We start from the raw sequence: 21,118 nt of genomic DNA, 5'->3' as shown, positions 1-21,118 counted from the left end.
ATTAGGCTGTTGATTAAATATAAATAAATTGTATTTAAATTCAATTTGTATACATTTTACCCTTAAGGGGCTAAAATAAAATAGGGGATGAAAGTTTATGTGGACATCCGTTATATTTGAAGTTAAGAACCATGGACATTTTTTCTTTGGCTTTTTTTTTTATTTGGTCAAGGTCCCTATTCCACGCGGACGAAATCGCAGGCACAGCTAGTTGATTAATAACAATGCAATGATTTTTCTTTTTAATTGGCTCGATACAGAGTGGCCGCTGATTGCGTTGCTGTTGGGAAGTACCAATTATTGTACACGTAACGGTGGCAACTAGAGCGAAAGTGCTCCACTTTTAATATAAACCGAGCGAATACAGAGAGCCTTCCAATCAACTGATCAATACAACATACAAGTACTCTTTTAAAATGTGCAGTATATTTTGAATAGATAATATAGTTGGACTTTTTGAAATAAACTATAACAGCTCCGACAGCCGTGATCGTCTAGTGGTTAGGACCCTACGTTGTGGCCGTAGTAACCCAGGTTCGAATCCTGGTCACGGCAGTGCAAACTGTCGCGGCGGAGCTATAGTTTTGTTATTTTTTTAGACGCTCATCATATGTTTTTTTAATAAGTTTAATTATATTAAAACCATTTTATACCATTTATTTTTCTTATAACATTCGTTAAGGCTTACACATATATAGCAAATACTTAATTCTATAAATATACTGATTGAATATAATAATAAATATTAAATTTTTAATATTTTTCTAACATATATTATTAAAGAAATAATTAGTCGAATCCATAAATAGATATTTTAGCCATAGACTAATTTAGTAGTACAAATTGTAGATTTGAGTAGGGTAGATAAATATTTTGACGACCGCGATGATCTAGCTGGCTATTGTGGCGACCACGGACCGGAAGACGCAGCGTGGGAAGGCCTCCAGCAAGGTGGACCGACGATCTGGTCAAGATCGCGGGAAGGCATTGGATGCGAGCAGCGCAGGACCGATCGTCGTGGAGATCTTTGGGGGAGGCCTATGTCCAGCAGTGGACGTCTTCCGGGCTGCGATGATGATGATGATGATGATGATCTAGCTGTTAAGTACAACGCAGTACTTGAAGACACCATGCCTGATGGTCGCGGATTTACTAAAAAAAACATATTTATATTAGTTGTTTAATATATATATATATATTGTGTATCCATAACACAAGCTTTACATAGTTTGGGAGTAGATGGCGCTGTGAGTTTGTCTTGCGTTATTTTTATATTTTATAACGTAGGTATTCGTTTATAAAGACTTTCTTTAAATTCAAAGAAAATTTAACAAATCCACTCTACAAACCCAATGTAAAGACAAACATCTCTTGTTTAAGAACGACAAAATTAAAATTATGATAAGAAGATATATTTTTAACTAGTTGTGACCGCAGTATCGCCCATACGAAATTTGTAGACTATATGTTATTCTGATGTATAAGCTATATTACTGTAAAATTTTAGCAAAAGACCTTTAGTAGTTTTTGCGTGAAAGAATAACAAACATCCATCCATATATCGATTCGTACTCACAAACTGTCGTCTTTATAAAATTCTACAATGGTAGTCGATTACGTTACAATAAACGATTGTTTTATCTAAAACCAAATAAATTAAAAAAAGAAAAGTTCAACGGACGCAATGGCGGCGAAAAAAGGCGACACACAACACTTACTCGTAATATCCAGCGTCTAGACTCCGTTGTGGTTTCATTGGAATAAGATCATTTAAAATATCACATTCTGTTGTGGCAAATTGGTAATTTCGAAATAAAATTATATGAGAGTCATATGGAATATGAGAAATAATCTTTACTTTATACTATGATAAAATGAAATCATTTCCGCTCTCTGTTCGCTTAGATCTAGGTGGTTTAGCAGTTTAGCACAGGGCTTTACTTCCGATGGTCGCAGTTTTGATTTCTTGTACGGTGCAAACATTTTGTATTCATGAGTGTGATTATTTGTATCGGTCTGGGCGTTTTCTACGTATATTATATATTTATAAAAAATATACCTAAGTATTTATATCAGTTGTCTAGTATACATAACGTGAGCAATCTTAACTTGGGATTACATGGCAATCTTAAGATATTATATATTTACATCAGTTGTCCAGTACCCATAATATAAGCTCAGCTTAACTTGGAACTAGATGACATTGTGCGAATTATCTTGGATTTTTTTATTAGAAATAAAGAATTATTAAAGAGAAAGAAAATTAATGCATCACTTGAGTTTCTTGCCACTTCTTCACTAAATGAACTGGACAGTAGATAAAAAGATGAAAAATTTTGACGTGTGTAAAAGAAGAAAATCTCGGTCGAGTAAACGAAGCGATGGACACGAGCGACGAACAGATAGAACTAGACAGTGGAGAAAAAGATGAAAAAGTTTGACGCGATTAAGAAGAAAATCTTGGTCTAGTAAACGAAGCGAGGGACACACAACAGTGGGAAAAAATAAAAATTTTGACGTAAAAAGAAAATTTTGGTTTAGTAAATTAAGCGAGGGGCACAAGTGACGAGTAGATAAAACTGGACAGTGTGGAAAAAGATGAAAAATTGTGACGTATGTAAGAAGAAAATCTTGGTCTAATAAACAAAGTGAAGGACACAAGCGACGAATAGATAGAACTGGACAGTGGGGAAAAAGATGAAAAATTGTGACGTATGTAAGAAGAAAATCTTGGTCTAATAAACAAAGTGAAGGACACAAGCGACGAATAGATAGAACTGGACAGTGGGGAAAAAGATGAAAAATTGTGACGTATGTAAGAAGAAAATCTTGGTCTAATAAACAAAGTGAAGGACACAAGCGACGAATAGATAGAACTGGACAGTGGGGAAAAAGATGAAAAATTGTGACGTGTGTAAGAAGAAAGTCTAGGAAATCAAATTTGGTCTAGTAAACGAAGCGAGGGACACAAACGACGAATAGATAGAACTGGACAGTGGGGAAAAAGGTGAAAAAGTTTGACGCGAATAAGAAGAAAATTTGGTCTAGTAAACTAAGCGAAGGAACGCGATAAAGATAAAAGCTTTCACTTTTAATTTATCTGTGGTAAATATAAGCCCGTATTTCATGATTGTCAGTTTATACCTTTGATGTTAACGTTAAAACAGAATACAGACAGAAAATAAGAGAAAATTTCTTCCATATATATATAGAGATGTTATACTAACGACGTCGCCTGTAGGCGTGTTCCAAATTTCAAAGCTTATACAATATTTAGGGGCGACTCCTTGTTAGATAAGATTTCTTTTTATCTCACAACTTTTATGTACAATGGAAAATACTTTCAGCTTTCATGGCGGAACAATTACTTGCCACCTGTTTTAAATTAAATACTGCTTAAGAATTTTTAAATTCTCGTAATCTTAATAAGAAATCATTTAGGTGTTTTGTAACTATTAATGGTAATTTTATTATCTAATATTGTTGTCTTATACATAAAATTCTCGTGTTACAATGTTAGTTACCATACTCCTCCGAAACGACTTGACCGACTTTTAAGAAATTTTATATGCATATTCAGTATGTCTGAAAATCGCTAATATCTATTCTTCATATCCTATATGATAAGGGTCCGAACCTAACATTTTTTAAAATATTTTGGTAATAAAAATCTTTGTCGATTTTTATTTTTTTATAATATGGCATTAAAATACATACAACCTTAAATTGTCACCCTTCTATCACCAACCCCTATTTTTTATAGCAATTATAATTTATATAGCTGCACAACGTTTGCGGGGTCAGCTAGTATTATATATATATATATATATATATACCTATATTTATGCTTATAAATTATAGTATAGGTTTATACTATATTTATATATATATATTTTTTGTTTATATTTTTTAATTTAAACCATAATGTTAAATAAATATATAATACCAACAATATACATACATAGTAATCTATATATGTCGTGCATACGTACTGTGGACCCAACTGAAAACCATCGCCGAAAACCATGTTTCCAGCATTGTGCTGAGTTGTCATTTTTTTTAATGTTTTATGAAATAAAATTATTTTTGTATGTGTGAGAGTCAGTAATATCTATTTTTTTTTATTGCATACCAAATTCACAAAACTATTACTTTTATTAGTGTTTAAAACATTTTGGAAATAGAAGCTAGACATTTAGCAAAACAAACCACAGAGCAATTAATACTGCTTTATAGGAATTGGGACCGTCCATATGAGAATTGGACCGAAATTGAATCTATGTAAGAACCTCAAATGGTTCCATAAACAAAGAGCTTGGACTGTTTCACAGGAAAATTGCTTTCTTTTAGGTGAAGCACGCATGATTGAACACGTGGACAATACATCTATTTTATTATATAGTATTATCCACGTTTTCACGTGAAGAAAAATCTTTGTACCGCTTTTTATGAAAATTACGCGTACAGTGGATATGGTGTATGAAATTTAGCACACTTATATTTTACCTACTAGCTTTTGCTCGCGGCTTCGCTCGCGTTAATTTATCCCCTTAGGGATCGAATTTATCGAAATCCTTTCTTAGGGGATGCCTACGTCATAGTAGCTTTATGCATGCAAAGTCTCAGCCCGATCGGTTTAAAATTGATAAAGTTTCATATAAACTTTCATCCTCTGTTTTATCTCTTTGGGGGTAGAATTAATTAAAATCCTTTCTTAGCGGATGCTTATGTCATAACATCTACCTGCATGCCAAATTTCAGCCCGATCCGTCCAGTGGTTTGGGTTGTGCGTTGATAGATCACTACGTCAGTCACCTTTGAGTTAGGCATATATATTTAGATACAAAGAAAAAGTGCAGAATATTAATATATTTTTTTAATCATGCATACAAAATTCATTAAACCTTAAAAAAAAACTCACACTACTATGTATTATTTCTGTATTTTGTTTATTATCTATGAGACTGCCAGTGCCTGTGATTTTAGAAGTATAGTCTTTGATAATAGAACCTTAATAGTGTTCCAACTTACAATTTAAATTAATTATAGTCGAATTTCAACTACTATGCACCCACTGATTCAAATAAACCAAGCACGCAAGTAAGCCGATATAAAAAATGATACACAGTTTCATACAAAAATCAATTCCTTCTAAGTGAAAACCGTGGAACACAATTTATAAAACAAAAAACATCTCTCGATTTTCTTTTCATGTTTCTTAAATATCTTCTAAATTCAAAATAAGAATATCATTAGGCGACAGATGGCTGCGTTTGTATCATTCCTTTGCCTCACTCCAACAAGGGTTAGCTTTTTAATTTTCTCCACAATTAGTCTGCAGAACATCACGTCTCCTAGCCCTGTTGAAAACTAATCTCGTAGTCTAATAACGTTTAGTTCGCTTTATTTTTTTTTTATTAGTGAACCGGGTGTCAGTAAACAGCCGGCGAGATAAAATGTTAGTACACATCTTGAGTTTATGAGATAGACCCGAAGTAATAAAATGTTCTATATAAAATTTGTTATTATAATAAATGTTGACGATGTGATTATCAAAAATTACGCGATCGAACGTTTGTTTTTATGGAATTGGAATGACTGCGATCACCAGTGCAATGAAAATAAGATATTTTTTTATGATCCACTAAAATCGTAACTAATGCTAACTACACGAAAATATGATTTTTTTTCTTACTACTCTAATGCTGTTAGCCGCAGCTGGCATTTACAGCTTCACCGGAAGATAGGGGCGAGTGTAGATGGCACTTCAAATCCGTAGAATGACTTATGGAACGGCTGAGGGCCAACTCTCGCCTGACGGATACGACTCTAGTCTGAGGGCACCTCTAGGGATTCGAACCTCGGCTCAGGCCTTTTTAATTTCAATTCCCGTTTGAATTGGACGGGGGATCGGAGGGCAATATATGTATATCTGTCTATTTATTACCTTTATATCAATTAAAGGCCTGAAAGTATCTCAATGAAAACGCATCAAGTTATATTGTATCACAATGACAAGCATTACCTATTTTATATCTTAAAAAACAGACAAAAAAGCGCCCTGAATATTTGACTGCAGTGCATAAGAATGCTGCTTCTCACATCTCTCTTCCCCGTCCGATCGATCTCCCTTCTAATTCAAATAGGGGGCCGAAATTACGATGGCTTGAGCAGAGGTTCGAACCCCTAGCGGTCAGATTAAAGACATATCCGTCAGGAAAGAGTTCAGTCACTCCATAAGTCTCCATAACTTTAATGTTTGTCTTTTTTTCTAAATGCAAAAGAAATCATTCTGTATTTTTGTTCGCAGTACATAAAGATGCGGCGTGATGTACAGCAATATTAGCGATAATGGCGCGGATGCGGGCACGGGAGCGGAGGAGACACGAGCGCACAGTGTCGCCGCACTAGTGGCACTACACACGCTCGTGTCAGCTATAGGAATCATTGGTGAGACATGTGTATGTATATCTTCACGGCTTATCCCAAATGGGGTAATCAGAGGGCAATACCTCTGATTGTATTATGGTCACCACAACGTCGATAGGTGACAACTCAACTACATAAAGATGCGGTGTGATGTACGGTAATATTAATGGAGCGGAGGAGCGTACGTACGCAGCGTACAGCGTCGCCGCATTAGTGGCACACTTTTGTGTCAGCTATGGGAATCATTGGTGAGACATGTGTATGTATATCTTCACGTCTTATCCCAAATGGGGTAATTACAGGCATTGTCAACTGTCGACATTTTAATAAAGACAATACTACATCTCCTTCGGAACGCAGACTTTACAAGGTAAAATACAATAAAAATTTAAAACAGAAATATAAATTTCTGAAGAAACAATGACATTCATAGAAGTATAAAACTGTGTTGCGATATTGACGAAAATGAAAATGAAAATTTACAAATAAATTACATTACAATTTACCAAAAAAGAACACAATGAAGTTAAAAACAAAAAGAGCCTTTGCTTGTATTTGAAATGTATACAAAAAACATGCATGTGTGTGTGTAAGAGAGAGAGATTGGATCTCTGATATCTATACGTATAAGTATTTTTGAATGAGAGAATAAGTAAGAAACTTGCTTGTTGAATGTTTTAAATAAATGTTAGAAAAATGTAAAATTACACTGTTTCTAAAATAAATAAATATATAAATGATGTATTATTTTTTGTATAGGAAATGTAAGCTTATTGGCTGCACTGGCGTCAGGCGGCGCGTCTCGTCTTCGAACTCCGCAGCTACTCAGCTCATGCGCCGCGGATTTCCTCGTGTGTGCAGCGAGTGCACCACTAGCTGCTACACGGGTCGCTAAGATTCAACATCTGCCGTGTCCAGTCATATTTTACATAGAGGTATATCAATGTAAAGTAGTATTATAAAGGGGAAAGATTTGCGTATGTATTTGTAGATAGATGGAATATAATTTATTTGTGACATACAGTAAACAAAAGAATTAAACAATAAAGTGCACGGTGCATCACTCTATATATTACTTATTCGTCCATTACGTTTTTTGTCTATTTTTGATATAGAAAAATGTTATATGTCATTGCGATTCTTGTGCTATCTGTTTTACTTTTGTACGTACAGTTATATTGTTTCTCCCTAAAAACCATATTTTCATAATTATATTTACCAGGCCAATATGTTTAACTACAATAATTATGTATTCACATATTTCAATAAAAAATATAAAATTACAATAATTATTTAAAACACACACAAATTTCATGCTCGTTCATCTTATGATGAAGCTTTCCGAATGAGTGATACATTAAAATAATAAGTATGACTGGTCAAGGGTACCTAAATGTATCTTTATTTGAATACAGAATTATGTATTTTGTTCTATTCTATTATATAACATCATACAACGACCAACAGGAACTGCAATGTTGAAAATGTGGCGCTAAGTTTGTTATATTGTCATTGAGCAATTTGGAAAATTAATCATCATTTAAAAAATGAAAACACCCAGACCAATACAAACAATCATTGATACAAATATTTGTACTGTGCGAGGATTTGAATCCGCGATCATCGGATGTACTAAACCACTAGACCACCGAGGCCGTCATATAAACTTATACTTTATACATATTTTATTAATTTATGTTACAAAATAACCTTTAGTTTTATAATAAAACATGTAGTTAAAGAAGAAAGTGAGAAAAATATTACTTTGGCAGTCGTTCCCAGTGGCCGCAAGCACGCTATCGCTGGTGGCGATCGCAGCGGATCGTTGCGGCGCGGTGCGGCGCGGACACGGATCGCTCTGTGCCAGACCCCTGCTCGCTGTTGTCGCCGTGTGGATTACAGCTTTAGTTTTAGGTAATGTTCTAATAATAATTTCATGAAATTATCATTCATAAAATACATAACATCGCCCCGGACCGTGCGGCGCGGTGCGGCGCGGACACGAATCGCTCTGTGCCAGACCCCTGCTCGCTGTTGTCGCCGTGTGGATTACAGCTTTAGTTTTAGGTAATGTTCTAATAATAATTTCATGAAATTATCATTCATAAAATACATTATATCGCCGCGGACCGCTGCGGCGCGGCACGGTGCGGCGCGGACACGGATCGCTCTGTGCCAGACCCCTGCTCGCTGTTGTCGCCGTGTGGATTACAGCTTTAGTTTTAGGTAATGTTCTAATAATAATTTCATGAAATTATCATTCATAAAATACATTATATCGCCGCGGACCGCTGCGGCGCGGCACGGTGCGGCGCGGACACGGATCGCTCTGTGCCAGACCCCTGGTCGCTGTTGTCGCCGTGTGGATTACAGCTTTAGTTTTAGGTAATGTTCTAATAACAATTTCATGAAATTATAATTCATAAAATACATTACATCGCCGCGGACCGTGCGACGCGGTGCGGCGCGGACACGGATCGCTCTGTGCCAGACCTCTGCTCGCTGTTGTCGCCGTGTGGATTACAGCTTTAATTTTAGGTAATGTTCTAATAATAATTTCATGAAATTATCATTCATAAAATACATTACATCGCCGCGGACCGTGCGACGCGGTGCGGCGCGGACACGGATCGCTCTGTGCCAGACCTCTGCTCGCTGTTGTCGCCGTGTGGATTACAGCTTTAGTTTTAGGTAATGTTCTAATAATAATTTCATGAAATTATCATTCATAAAATACATTACATCGCCCCGGACCGTGCGACGCGGTGCGACGCGGACATGGATCGCTCTGTGCCAGACCCCTGCTCGCTGTTGTCGCCGTGTGGATTACAGCTTTAGTTTTAGGTAATGTTCTAATAATAATTTCATGAAATTATCATTCATAAAATACATTACATCGCCGCGGACCGCTGCGGCGCGGCACGGTGCTCTATGCCAGACCCCTGCTCGCTGTTGTTGCCGTGGACTGCAACTTTAGTTTTAGGTAATGTACTATTTGATCACAAATATGTGAAGTTATAGATTTACGAGAGCTCGATTTTTAAACAGAAATATAAATTTAGACTATTATAAACTTCTCAAAAGTCTTACAAGTGTGACAAGGACCTCGTCACAGCTAGTCACATTTGTCAGACTCGCCCATCCGTGATGTCATATTGGCATAAATTGTATGTATATATATTGTTTGTATATTTTAATAAATTGTAAATATAGTGGAACTAATATTAAGATTTTCATTAATAGTTTAAATGTTGTATTTTACATTATGTCTAGAAATTGTATGTTTTTATCGACGTCATATATATTTTTTAAATTTAGGATTTGGAATTAGTAGCTTGTCACACTTTATCAATTCAAATACATTGTATCTAAATACAAGATATATTTTAAAAACAAATAAGTTTAAATCTGTATCTAAAGTTTGTCTCTATGGTTTAAATGTTAATAAAATAGTGTGTAATTAATTTAGAAGCCAAAACGGAGCTAACATGTTTATTATTGTGATCCTAAAACCGAAACTCCTAAATAAATAAAGAGAAAAAAAAATAGATTATACCTAACATGTGAATCAGTCATGCGTTAGAATATTATTATTTTACTAGCTGTTCCCGCGACTTCGTCCGCGTGGAATTCAACTTTATTTTTCTAAAATAAAACTAGCCTAAGTTACTCCTTATCTATACCACAGATAACATAATATTACATATCAATAAATTACATTATCAACCTGCCAAAAAAAGTCCCGTCAAAATGGGTCCAGCTATTTCAGAGCTTAGCCGGAACAAACAAACAGACAGACAGACAAAAAATGTAAAAAATGTTATATTGGTGTATGTACCGTATTTATATTCATAGGCATGTAGTAAAAAACGAAAAAATTTATTTCAATATTACAAACAAACACCAATTTTATTTATATGTATAGATTACGACGGCCTCCGTGGTCTAGCGGTTAAACACACCGCGGGTTCGATTCCTCGCGCGTTGTATTCATGAGCATGTTTGTATCGGTTTGGGCATTTTCAATGTATATTATATATGTATTTAAAAAAATGTATCTAAGTAGATATACCAGTGATATAGTAACCATAGTATAAACTCTGCATACCGTGGGACTAGATGGCACTGTGTGAATTATTCACGGATATTATTATTATTTTATTTCTGTAAGCTACTAAAAATATCACGTACATGATTTCAAGCTGTAATTTATGACAGACTAATGTCTGTAATCCAATATCATGTAGTCGTTTTACCCACATTTAAGGTATATTCCAATTTAACATGGCAAGGGTTGAGCCCACTACAATTTCTTTGATTAATTACATTTATTAATAATGTTCAACATTACTGAAGGGTAAGTCAAGATAGGTGAGTCGTAGGTATCACCTATCATTCATCCTTCCGTTACACAGGACCGCTATTTTGTAACGTTTAATTAAACATTTATATACAAAAATTACGTGTCACGTTGTTTGGCCGCGATGGACTCATAAACTACTGAACCGATTGCAAATTTGTTTTGCACATTGTGTGCAATTTGATCCAACTTGAAAGATAGCATAACTTACATCTTCAAAATTAAAAAAAAAATAAAAATTATGAGATATGTCAAATCTACCGTCAGTTCGGAATGATTTCGAGATGAGAAGAACTGACAAGAAACTCAAGTCGTATTTTTTTTTAACAGTTGTACATATTTACAATAATACAGTGTATATAATAGAGTGACCACCAGCATATGCTATTGGAAAAAAAAAACAATAAACCTAATCAGTGTTCGCAACCTGTATAATCTCATATTATAGTCGCAATATTATTTTGTTCAAGAACCTTAGCCACAGCAACGTGTGGCCAGGTCTGCTAGTAGTTTATAAATAATAATTTCAATATTGAAAATGTTTTTAAATGGGCAACTCTTCATTAGAGAATAGTAACTAAACAAGGTTAAAAATTCAATTTTCGAATAACATCGAACCGACAATACTGTTAGTACTGATATTTTTTTATTATTCGAATATAAAAAAGACTAAATAATATTTAAAGCTCATACAGCTATGATACACTCATCATGTTACCTTTTTATTATCTCTTACTACATGGCTACGCGCCGTGTGATATTGTGAATTTTGTTTGCGCGGGAAAATAAAATAGACTATAACAGAACTATTACAGACCGATATTCTACTTAGTATTTTTGTTCTTATTTAATTTAATTTATACATACTTAAGTGGAACTAATTAGTAATACATTATACTCCTTCTCTTCTTCTATATCGCCTTCTCGTAATGGCGAGTTTGATTACCAGGGAATACAAATATTTGTCTTTAGGCGGATAACTACTGTAATTGATCTGGCAGTATGTATTTATATATGCAATTGTCATCAAAAACTGTATTTGTAGTATTATTATCCGTATGGGTAATACATAACACAAGTTATAGCCCTATGTGATGTATGTCCATAGTTCTTATTAATAAAAAAAATAAAGTATCTTTTATTTCAACAGGTGGAACTGCAGTCACCACCATGTGCGTATCGTGTCCGCCCCTGGCCGCTCTCCACGCGCTACTAACCTACTGCTTCCCAGTAATAGCAGTGGCGAGGTGCCATTGGGCAGTCCGCGTCAAACTGACCGCTCTATCCCTCACAGCGCGGGCTGCACACGGCGAGCTACCACTGCCAGTTCCTTTAATGCGGCGGCCCACCCACGTGATCATAGTGGCCGGCGTGGGGCCCAGAGAACGCCGTGACGCTGTCGACGTAGGTGACGTCAGAGGGAAGAAGAAACTTCAGCCGAGTCTTCTCGGACCACAACCGCAAACGTCAACGCTACGGTCCCGACGACGTCTCGGCAACGTGCTCATGGGTATAGCTGCTATTTTCGCTGCGTGCTGGTGTCCTCACGCGGCAATAGTGATATGCAGCGCCTTCGGACTCCACGCACCGTTCCTGTTAAGGCAATACGCGCTGCTCTTCGGTTATGCTCACTCGGCTTTGAACGCAGTCGCTTACTGGGTGCTGAATCGACATGCGTTAACGTCCGCTTGTGCTGCATGGCGTCTGCCACAGATAAGGGTGCGCGAAGAAAGGCCTTCCTCGACTAACGAAGCGGCGCTGGGTGCGTTCCACCCTCGACTCGCTAGGCCCGCGCCCTCGCCTCGTCCGCCCCCCTCCAGTTTCCTCTATTAGTGTCGTCTATCTTCTAAGCTCTGTCAATCTGTGATTCCTATCTCTCAGTGCCTCGTATAGTCTACAGGCGTCCCTGTCCCGCGGGGCCGCCGCTCGTTTCGTCGTTATAAACGTGGTTGTTTGAGATTTTATGGAGAATAATATCCGTGAAGCAATAAAGTGTATGAAACACTTAAAGTCGTTTTATTGTCGCCGTGAATGTTGACGTAAACGAGTGATGACGTGTCATATTTCTGGAACAACAGCACGCTATATAATTTATATTTACCTGTTTTATTGCAGACTAAAGTATAGTAAAAATGTTATTGTCATAGTTGACTATTGCATACGGTTCCATGGTTTTAATATTGTAAATTTTTAAGGCTAGTTTCTCACACGCGCAAATATTTTATTCAATATACATAATGAGTGTTATAAAACCAATACAATTTACATATTTTTTATGGATGACAGTGGAATGATGAACCAGCCTGCACCAACGGTCTATGCTACCGGGGCACCAGTGGAGGATGATAAATTGAGGATGAAGTCAAGTCAGTTCACCTTGGCAAATGGTAATTGATTACGGTAGATACCAGGTGAGACCAGGATGGGTCACATGTGCGACTCATCAGGCACACTATCATGTAATTCACATGAAAAATTCTTTCAAATTTTTCAAAAAAATTATTTCAGAGGAGCTGTTTTCTCCATCAGGCACTGGTTTTAACTGCAATCACCCTAATAGAATGAGTTTGCAAATAACTGTACACAGTGAGTTGTTAAAAGCGGAGTGGATATCAAAAGTTTGCGAATGGATTGCAGCGATAAACACGAAAACTTCGCGCCGAACAATAATTACCTGGAGTCACTCAAGCGGCAATTACATTATTTAATTTAACACAAATGCATAAACTCACTTAGTACATGACTTTTTACTCTCTACCTTAGTATTTCTAAATGAGCGTTATGTATTTACTAACTATTCCATCTCCGATTGATCCCCTGCTTAATTTAAACGGGAATCGAAATTACGACGGCCTAAGCCGATGTTCAATCCCATAGCGCTGCCCTCAGACTAAAGTCGTATCTGTCAGGCGGGAGTAGGCCTTCAGCCGCTCCATAAGTCCGCGTGTTTGGAGTGTCAACTGCACTCGCCCCCTATCATCCGGTGAAGCTGTAAAGGCCAGCTGCGGCCAACAGCAATAGAGTAGTACGAAAAATAACTAACCATTACCCGCGACATCGTTCGCGTGGGATGTATTAAAATAAATAAACTTTCTAATAACATCGCATTTATATTTTAGTCTAAAAGTATGGATTTTCTGAATTCGTAATCTTACTTGAAAGTATTTATTGAAAAAAACTTTGGAGGACATTTTAACTACTTGTGTAAGCCATTCTTACATAAAAAAGAACTTCCAACTAATCACTTAAACAACGTACATAAACAAAATGAGTCGGGAGGGAATTTTAATAATCAGCCGCAGTAGGTACTTTAGACCAAAATTGATGTTTATAAGACTATGATCCATTTCATAACATCCATCCATCATCGCCTTGTCAAAACTGCTGAAGTTGCAACATGAAAAGTTACAAATAATTTGTTTATAGACGTTCATTAATGTAATTTCATAGGAAAAACAACTTTCAAAATATGATTAAAACTTGTTATTGTATTTAATAGGTTTAAAGTTCCCATTATTTTTTTTATATTAAAAAAAAGGATTAATAACATACTATCCAAAATATGTAGTTCTAAATTTATATTAGGTTTTTTTTGTTCGCTCTATTTATTCCATTATATTTTTCTGTCTATTGACTACTTCCTGCAGTAAATGTCCATGTAAGTATATTTTATTGCCTTGTTAGTATGCAAGAATACCAGAATACAGTACAGTACAATAATAGGAAATGTATTTATTTAAAATTTTGTTCTATACCCTTAAATATTATCTAATAACCCTTAAATATTTTATCTAATAAAATGTACATATATGTACCTACATAGGTACTTAGCAAACTTAACAGTCAGTCATTTATAAAGTACATAATATAGCAATAGAAATAGAAATAATATTTTTCAAAATACACTTAATATAAGCATTTTTGAATAGTCATATTTTTTATTCTACCACTCATTCGCAACGTAGTCTCGTCACAAGAACAATAAGCAAGAAAATTGAGTGCTTGCTCTTTGTCATTTTAAGAATTTTATATGAATACAAATTGCCAAATAGCTAAATTGACATAAGTAATATTTAAATAGTTACTTGAGTCACTTATTAATATCAACAACACGAAAATAACACGCATGATCAATTACAGAAATTAATTAATTAAGTCTTAAAATATTATTATAAAAAAATTATTTGAATTATTACCTTGAAACCCAATTAATTCATTTAACTTTATAGCGAAATTATAGACCGTGAATTCAATTTTCCGGATATAAATGTGATTCTGCCAGGAGTAAATCATTGAAGAAATTAATTTATTGGTTCTGGAATCTCATCAAGTTTATACAATAGATCTGAATTTATTCTACGACGTCTTCATTTCAAAGTTCGTCTCTGACAAGCAGCTTGCTTTGTTTCAGTCTTTTTTTTTTAATGGATGATAATGGAATGGTGCTACCGTTTCCGCTAACGGTTCATACTGTCATGTCGTGAGTTCAGTTTGAAGAATGAGTTATGCTAATGTAATTATACTGTACTGAAGTGTGACACCTACTACGGTGACTCGAGAAAAGCACATTAAGACACCGTGATGTATATGTATAGTTCCCCTGAGCCAAATGACCGCCAATTTTGCCATTCCCATTACAAGAAAAAGACTTGAAGGTAGTCATTACAGTGTTTCTAGAGACTGAAGGTCACCTCACAACAGCAAGGCAGCATTTTATTAAGTTCTTCATTGTTTTATATCGTAACATTTAAGATTCTCAAAGAAAACTTGTCTAATTTCTAACCCTCTTTACATCTTTTATTCAGGCTTACGATTAGCTTTCAACCAACATAGTTAGCAAAGTTGCCGCTATTTAAACAAATAGTTAATACGTTGTTCATCGTATCGAACATTATAGTTTTAAAAGTTGTGTAATCTGAAACATTAATACAGAGTATCTCATAATCATACGGTAATAAAAGTTAGCCTTTATTCCAGATCTTTAGATAAAAGTGGTTTATATTTTTCTGCATCTCAAGTACTGATATTACGTATATAAGTAATACTAGCTGTACCCGCGACTTCGTCCGCGTAAAACAGTGACCTTGAGCAAATAATAAAAAATATATATTAATAATCTAACCCAATAAAAAACGTTTCATCGTTCTAGCTTCAAAAATGAAATTTCCATACAATTCAATCAACAGCCAAAAACTAAGTTTCAAACTACTATCTTTAAAATGAAGATACTTCCATACATACCATACATACATTACATCTCCCCTTTCAACCCCTTATAACCCTTTTTCTTGTTTTTTTTAATGCTACTTATATTAGTGTCATCATGTACCAATGATAAGATGTCGCTATACTGTAACCATTTATGGCTGAGTCCTGTAGCGGTAGGTACTGATATTTTCTCAACAGCCTAAAAAATGGGTTTCAAGTTTCTAGCTTTAAAAAATGACAATACATGCATACAACATTTTAACTCCCCTTTTGACCCTTACAACCCATTTTCGTTAATTATATTTAATCAATACGCAAAAAAATAAGATTGAAGCTTAAACTTTTAAAATATTCCTCTTTCAGTCTCTTATAACCCTTTTTAGCATTAAAAAGTAACCTATGTCCTATCTCAAGATATAGACTTTAAATTTCATTTAAATCAGTTCAGAAGTTTTGGCTTTTAAGACAGACAGACAGAGTCACTTTCACTTTCATAATATTAGTAAGGTATTTATTAAATAAACTGACCCAAAAAAGCGTAAGAAAAAAACTTCATCGTTCTAGCTTCAAATATGACGAATTTCCATAAAAACTTTTATCTACTATTTTATTTTACCCCTTGAATGGTGACAATGTGATATTTACGAATTTAAATGTCATATTTATTTATATTTAATAGACAGTTTAAACATTTCTTTAAATTCTTTTGAAAATTGGTGGTCCAGTTGGCCAATAACATAATAAAATTTTGTTAAATCAAAATAATAGATGTGATATTCTAAATTGCAAACTATCCCTCTACTTGCGCGAACCATATCTTTGACTCTACTGGCCAGAATGGAGAAACGCGTATTCCGAACCTGAATAGCTCGGATGGAACGGTAGATGTTGTTTCTTCCAAGGAAATGTTGTTCATATGTATTGACAACATTTTTAATATTATATGTTGTTTTATTCTTCAAAAATATTAATAATATGTTCTTACGCTCTTGTCCAAGAGCAGGGTCATCAGTTATAGGCTATACCAGGATTATATTTATGTATTTATAAAATAAAATTGCAGAGCAAACGTTTATTCATTTAAATTCATAAGGAGACAACGGATTGACAATAATTAGTTGCGCGCGCAACGCAACGCATGCGCGCTGCTTATACAAATGACATATATGTTTATTTATGACATATGAGCGTTAATAAGTCCCATATCTAGTACAATACTGGTGTAATTCAGAAATTAAAAATTTTTGAAAATAGACTTAATAACACAATTATAAAGTAGACTTTCCAAAATATCTAATTTTTTAGTTAAGCCATTATTATAATAAGTGTGTATTCAACCGCAAAAAGATAACCTTGCATTACCATTTTCAACCCCTTACAACCCTTTTTTCGCATTAAAAAGTAGCCTATGTCCTTCCTCGGCGTCTAGACTATATGGGTACCAAATTTCATTTAAATCAGTTCAGTAGTTTTGGCGTGAAAGCGAGACAGACAGACAGACAGACAGACAGAGTTACTTTCGCATTTATAATATTAGTAAGGAAGGATATAAATATCAGATACGATAAATATAACGGATATCCGCTTGAATTAACAACAAGAATAATAAACGTGTAAATGAGGGTCATTGACATACATTATTTGAATTTGTGCGCGCATTCGATTCAAAAGTAGGAATAACGCACGTCATGCATTGAGAAAGTATTTAGGTGTAGAAAAAAATAATAGATTTAAAATTGTTTATAATCTGTGAAAAAATTTCGTAAAATATTGTTATTTGTTTCAGATCAGTTCTCTAAAATTAATGTAATAATAGTAAAATGCTGTTGTGGTTGTTGAGAATTGTTTGTAATTTTAAATTCAGTTCAGAGCAATACAATTAGGTACCTATATTGAAAAATATTTGATCTATAAAATTAGACAATTAAAAATAAATAGTCCTATAGTAATATTATAACCAGAAATGATTAGTTTTTTAAATATTTATTTATGATGAGTAAACTAAAATTGGACGATATAAAGAAAAAAAAAAATAAGATGACCATCGAGAATCATAGGCTGTATTCCAAACTGGCAGCAAAGAACGATATAAGTCAATACAGAATATTTACGACTAATACCTATTACTTGGATCTCAATGGCTATTACTTCAAAAGTGATTAGATTTCGCCGTGTCTTATTTATGTAGACACGCGACGTCATTCAATATTTAGGTCAACGATTTCCAAAGTAAGTAGATAAATTCTGCGTGGTTTCGTGAATCAATAACGTCATTTTGTCAATACATCCAGTCCTAATGATGAGAACTTAATAATTGAGTATTGACTAAAAATCAACTCGTTTTTAAATTGATTCTAATATACAGAGGAATTTTTAATTTAGGATGTATCGCTTTCTCTAATTCCGTCAAGGAACTAGTATTGCAAAAAAACTTTAAGTAGCTTTTTTTCAGTGGTGCTCGGAATCGAACTGACGACCTTTCTAGCGGCAATCAGGGCAGTAACTACTTGTCTATGACCAATATATAATAGTAATAATAATTATAATAAGTTATTTGATCGCAATACATAAATAAATGTGTACTGCAATCATTTCTCACTGGACCGTGAAATTGATTTTGCAACGCAACAAAGAATGTGCTTTTATTTTGTCCAAAGTGTTTGATATTTTAAATACCACTGTCACCAGCTCCGACAGCCGTGATCGTCTAGTGGTTAGGACCCTACGTTGTGGCCGTAGTAACCCAGGTTCGAATCCTGGTCACGGCAGTGCAAACTGTCACGGCGGAGTTATATTTTTATGTGACTTCTTTTCCATTTGTTCAGACGTTGTATTATCTTATAATACCATACCATAGGTTAATCATAGGTGAACTGTAAAAGGTTGTTGTCACCTATTTCACCTCAGTCTCACCTATTTCAGCCCCCAAGCAGCTTACTTTGTAAGATATATCTCATTTGTAGGGATTAGGCAGTAAAATTACAGGACAAGAGGCGTGCCATCTACGTCCCCTGGAATGGCTTAATATCACAGATCTGATATAATAACATGATGTCCGAAGAGCTGTTCATATTTATAGACGATGGTTACATCTAGTCATCAGAGCAGCCGTTTGTTTGCCTTTCAAATTACATAATTTTTTTTTATATTACAAATTTTTAAGGAATCAACTGTGAAATAAAATATGAATTATTAATTAAAAAATACACGACTTTACTTACAAATATACACTAGTTATGATGATGGGTGTAACTTCTTAGTGCCGACAGACAACCCGGTTCAGCGTATGTCGACAGGATGCACATGTGCGGGACAGGTTTTAACCGGACCCTTTTCTAAACTATAGCACAATTACAATTCTCATCTTACATTATAATTACATATCAGATAAAATACTGTTCTATGTTAAACTATTTAAATAAAAGATACTCAATATTTTTGGCATATATTGAAAGAAGTTATTATAGGAAGTTGTTATAAGAAGAAGTTCAGCACAATAGAGTTTATAGGAAGATACGGAAACCAGAATGTAGGTACAAGGATGTTCAAGCCACGATTCTAACTATTGATCACATATATTATTGTATATCTCACGAGAATCGCCAACTATGAAATAAAAAAAAATCGATTCCATGAAATTAAATATCTCAGGTAACAAGTATATACATAAAAAGTACAGTTGTATTGAGATTCTCCTCTTTATTTGAAGTTGGTTGTAAATTATTGTCCTTAATAGACGTAACTGGAAGAGATTTCGTATAATTTTTCACTGAAAGCTTCCAAATTGGACACTTTCATGTGCTTGAAATGAAATTAACGTCTAATAAAAAATTATAGCCGGAGCAAATTATATATTTACAATGATTTTATTACTGCCGAAATGAAATATGCACCTACAGTGTAAACTGTGTGACATTACTAAATCGCTAGAAATATATTTTTCAAGATTTTTTAGAAACAACACAAAAAGCTGAGAGCTTTAGAATAATTAAGAAAAAGCTTTGTTTCGAACTGTTCTAAAGTTATTCACCACCAGCTTCATCGAACGATAAAGGGCGAGTGTTGATGACCCTCCAAACCCGCGGAAGGACTTATGGAGCGCCTCTAGACCAACTCTTACCTGACGGATACGACTTTAGTTTGAGGACACCGCTAGGGTTTCAAACATTGGCTCATGCCGTCTTAATTTCGATCCTCGTTTGAATTGAACGGGGGATCAATCGGATGGGACAATACAAGCGCTGTGTTTACCGAATGTTGACAGTGTACAGTGTCACTGCCTACCTCATCTGTAGCAACAGTCGCGAAGATGTTATCATTAGACCAATATCAAGAACATAGATTAATAAAATACACAACAAAATTGTCTCTGAATGAAAGTTAATACTGACTTTTCCTTGTAGATTTAATTTTAAGATATTTAAATAAAGAACATTATTTCGTTTATTAAAGATATGTAATATGTTACATAATATGTAACATATTACAGTACTTTCATACATTTTTTCAATAAAAGGAGGATTATTAATAATGGGAACTATGCGATAGTTTGTCATGGACTTCCACGCGCTCATCTCGTGGTTAATCCCTGGTGAATCGCTACGATGAGCTAGATGACCTGGCTAATTTCCCATTTTACCATCCTGCACTAGTGCTAGCGTATACCACTAACAAAGATAGGTAAGAATTAGAAATGTGGACTGATGACTCCATAGCTAACAATGTACTATCTCAAGTTGATCTCCACGCGATTCCCACTGGAAATCAACGTGATAAATTGCTGGTGAATTTGTCACGATGGGCGAACTGACCTGATGTCATATTCATCTTATCATCATACACTGGTGACCAACGCATACTGTTAGTGCAGGCGGATGCTCCATTCCATTAAAAAAAACTATATCATACATTAAAAAAACTATATGAAGGCAGATACAAGATTTCACATTTATCCATTAAAAAAACAATAAGATAACAAAGATATCAAATCGCTTCGGATAAGAGCATTTTGTATTACTTCCGAAAGAGCAATTATAAATTCGATTTCACGCTACGACACGGTTGCCGCAAGCAAAAAAAAAGTGTTCCAGATTATATTGTAGGTAACGCTACCAAAAGCAA

General features: G+C 34.8%; 1 protein-coding gene and 2 non-coding genes across 3 annotated transcripts in view; all 3 read left to right on the top strand.

The window, feature by feature from the left end:
- The window catches only part of LOC131851850 (galanin receptor type 3), a 61,368-nt gene extending 48,603 nt beyond the window's left edge, over positions 1 to 12,765 (top strand). Inside the window, exons 2-5 of the mRNA XM_059202414.1 lie at positions 6,311 to 6,450; positions 7,189 to 7,364; positions 8,202 to 8,343; positions 11,940 to 12,765. Coding sequence (XP_059058397.1) covers positions 6,330 to 6,450; positions 7,189 to 7,364; positions 8,202 to 8,343; positions 11,940 to 12,622 — 1,122 coding nt within the window. The 5' untranslated portion in view covers positions 6,311 to 6,329 and the 3' untranslated portion in view covers positions 12,623 to 12,765. The remainder of the gene's footprint in view (positions 1 to 6,310; positions 6,451 to 7,188; positions 7,365 to 8,201; positions 8,344 to 11,939) is intronic.
- Trnah-gug (transfer RNA histidin (anticodon GUG)) lies at positions 484 to 555 on the top strand. The gene has a single exon. It is a non-coding gene; the product is annotated as a tRNA-His (tRNA).
- A 5,928-nt stretch (positions 12,766 to 18,693) lies between the features above and the next one.
- Positions 18,694 to 18,765, top strand: Trnah-gug (transfer RNA histidin (anticodon GUG)). Its single transcript has one exon. It is a non-coding gene; the product is annotated as a tRNA-His (tRNA).
- Positions 18,766 to 21,118: the final 2,353 nt, after the last annotated feature.

The sequence above is a fragment of the Achroia grisella genome, unplaced genomic scaffold, assembly GCF_030625045.1.
Source record: "Achroia grisella isolate CSIRO2021 unplaced genomic scaffold, CSIRO_AGI_Agris_v1 utg808, whole genome shotgun sequence".
Lineage (NCBI taxonomy): Eukaryota > Metazoa > Arthropoda > Insecta > Lepidoptera > Pyralidae > Achroia > Achroia grisella.
This window is presented reverse-complemented; position numbering and strand designations above follow the sequence as displayed.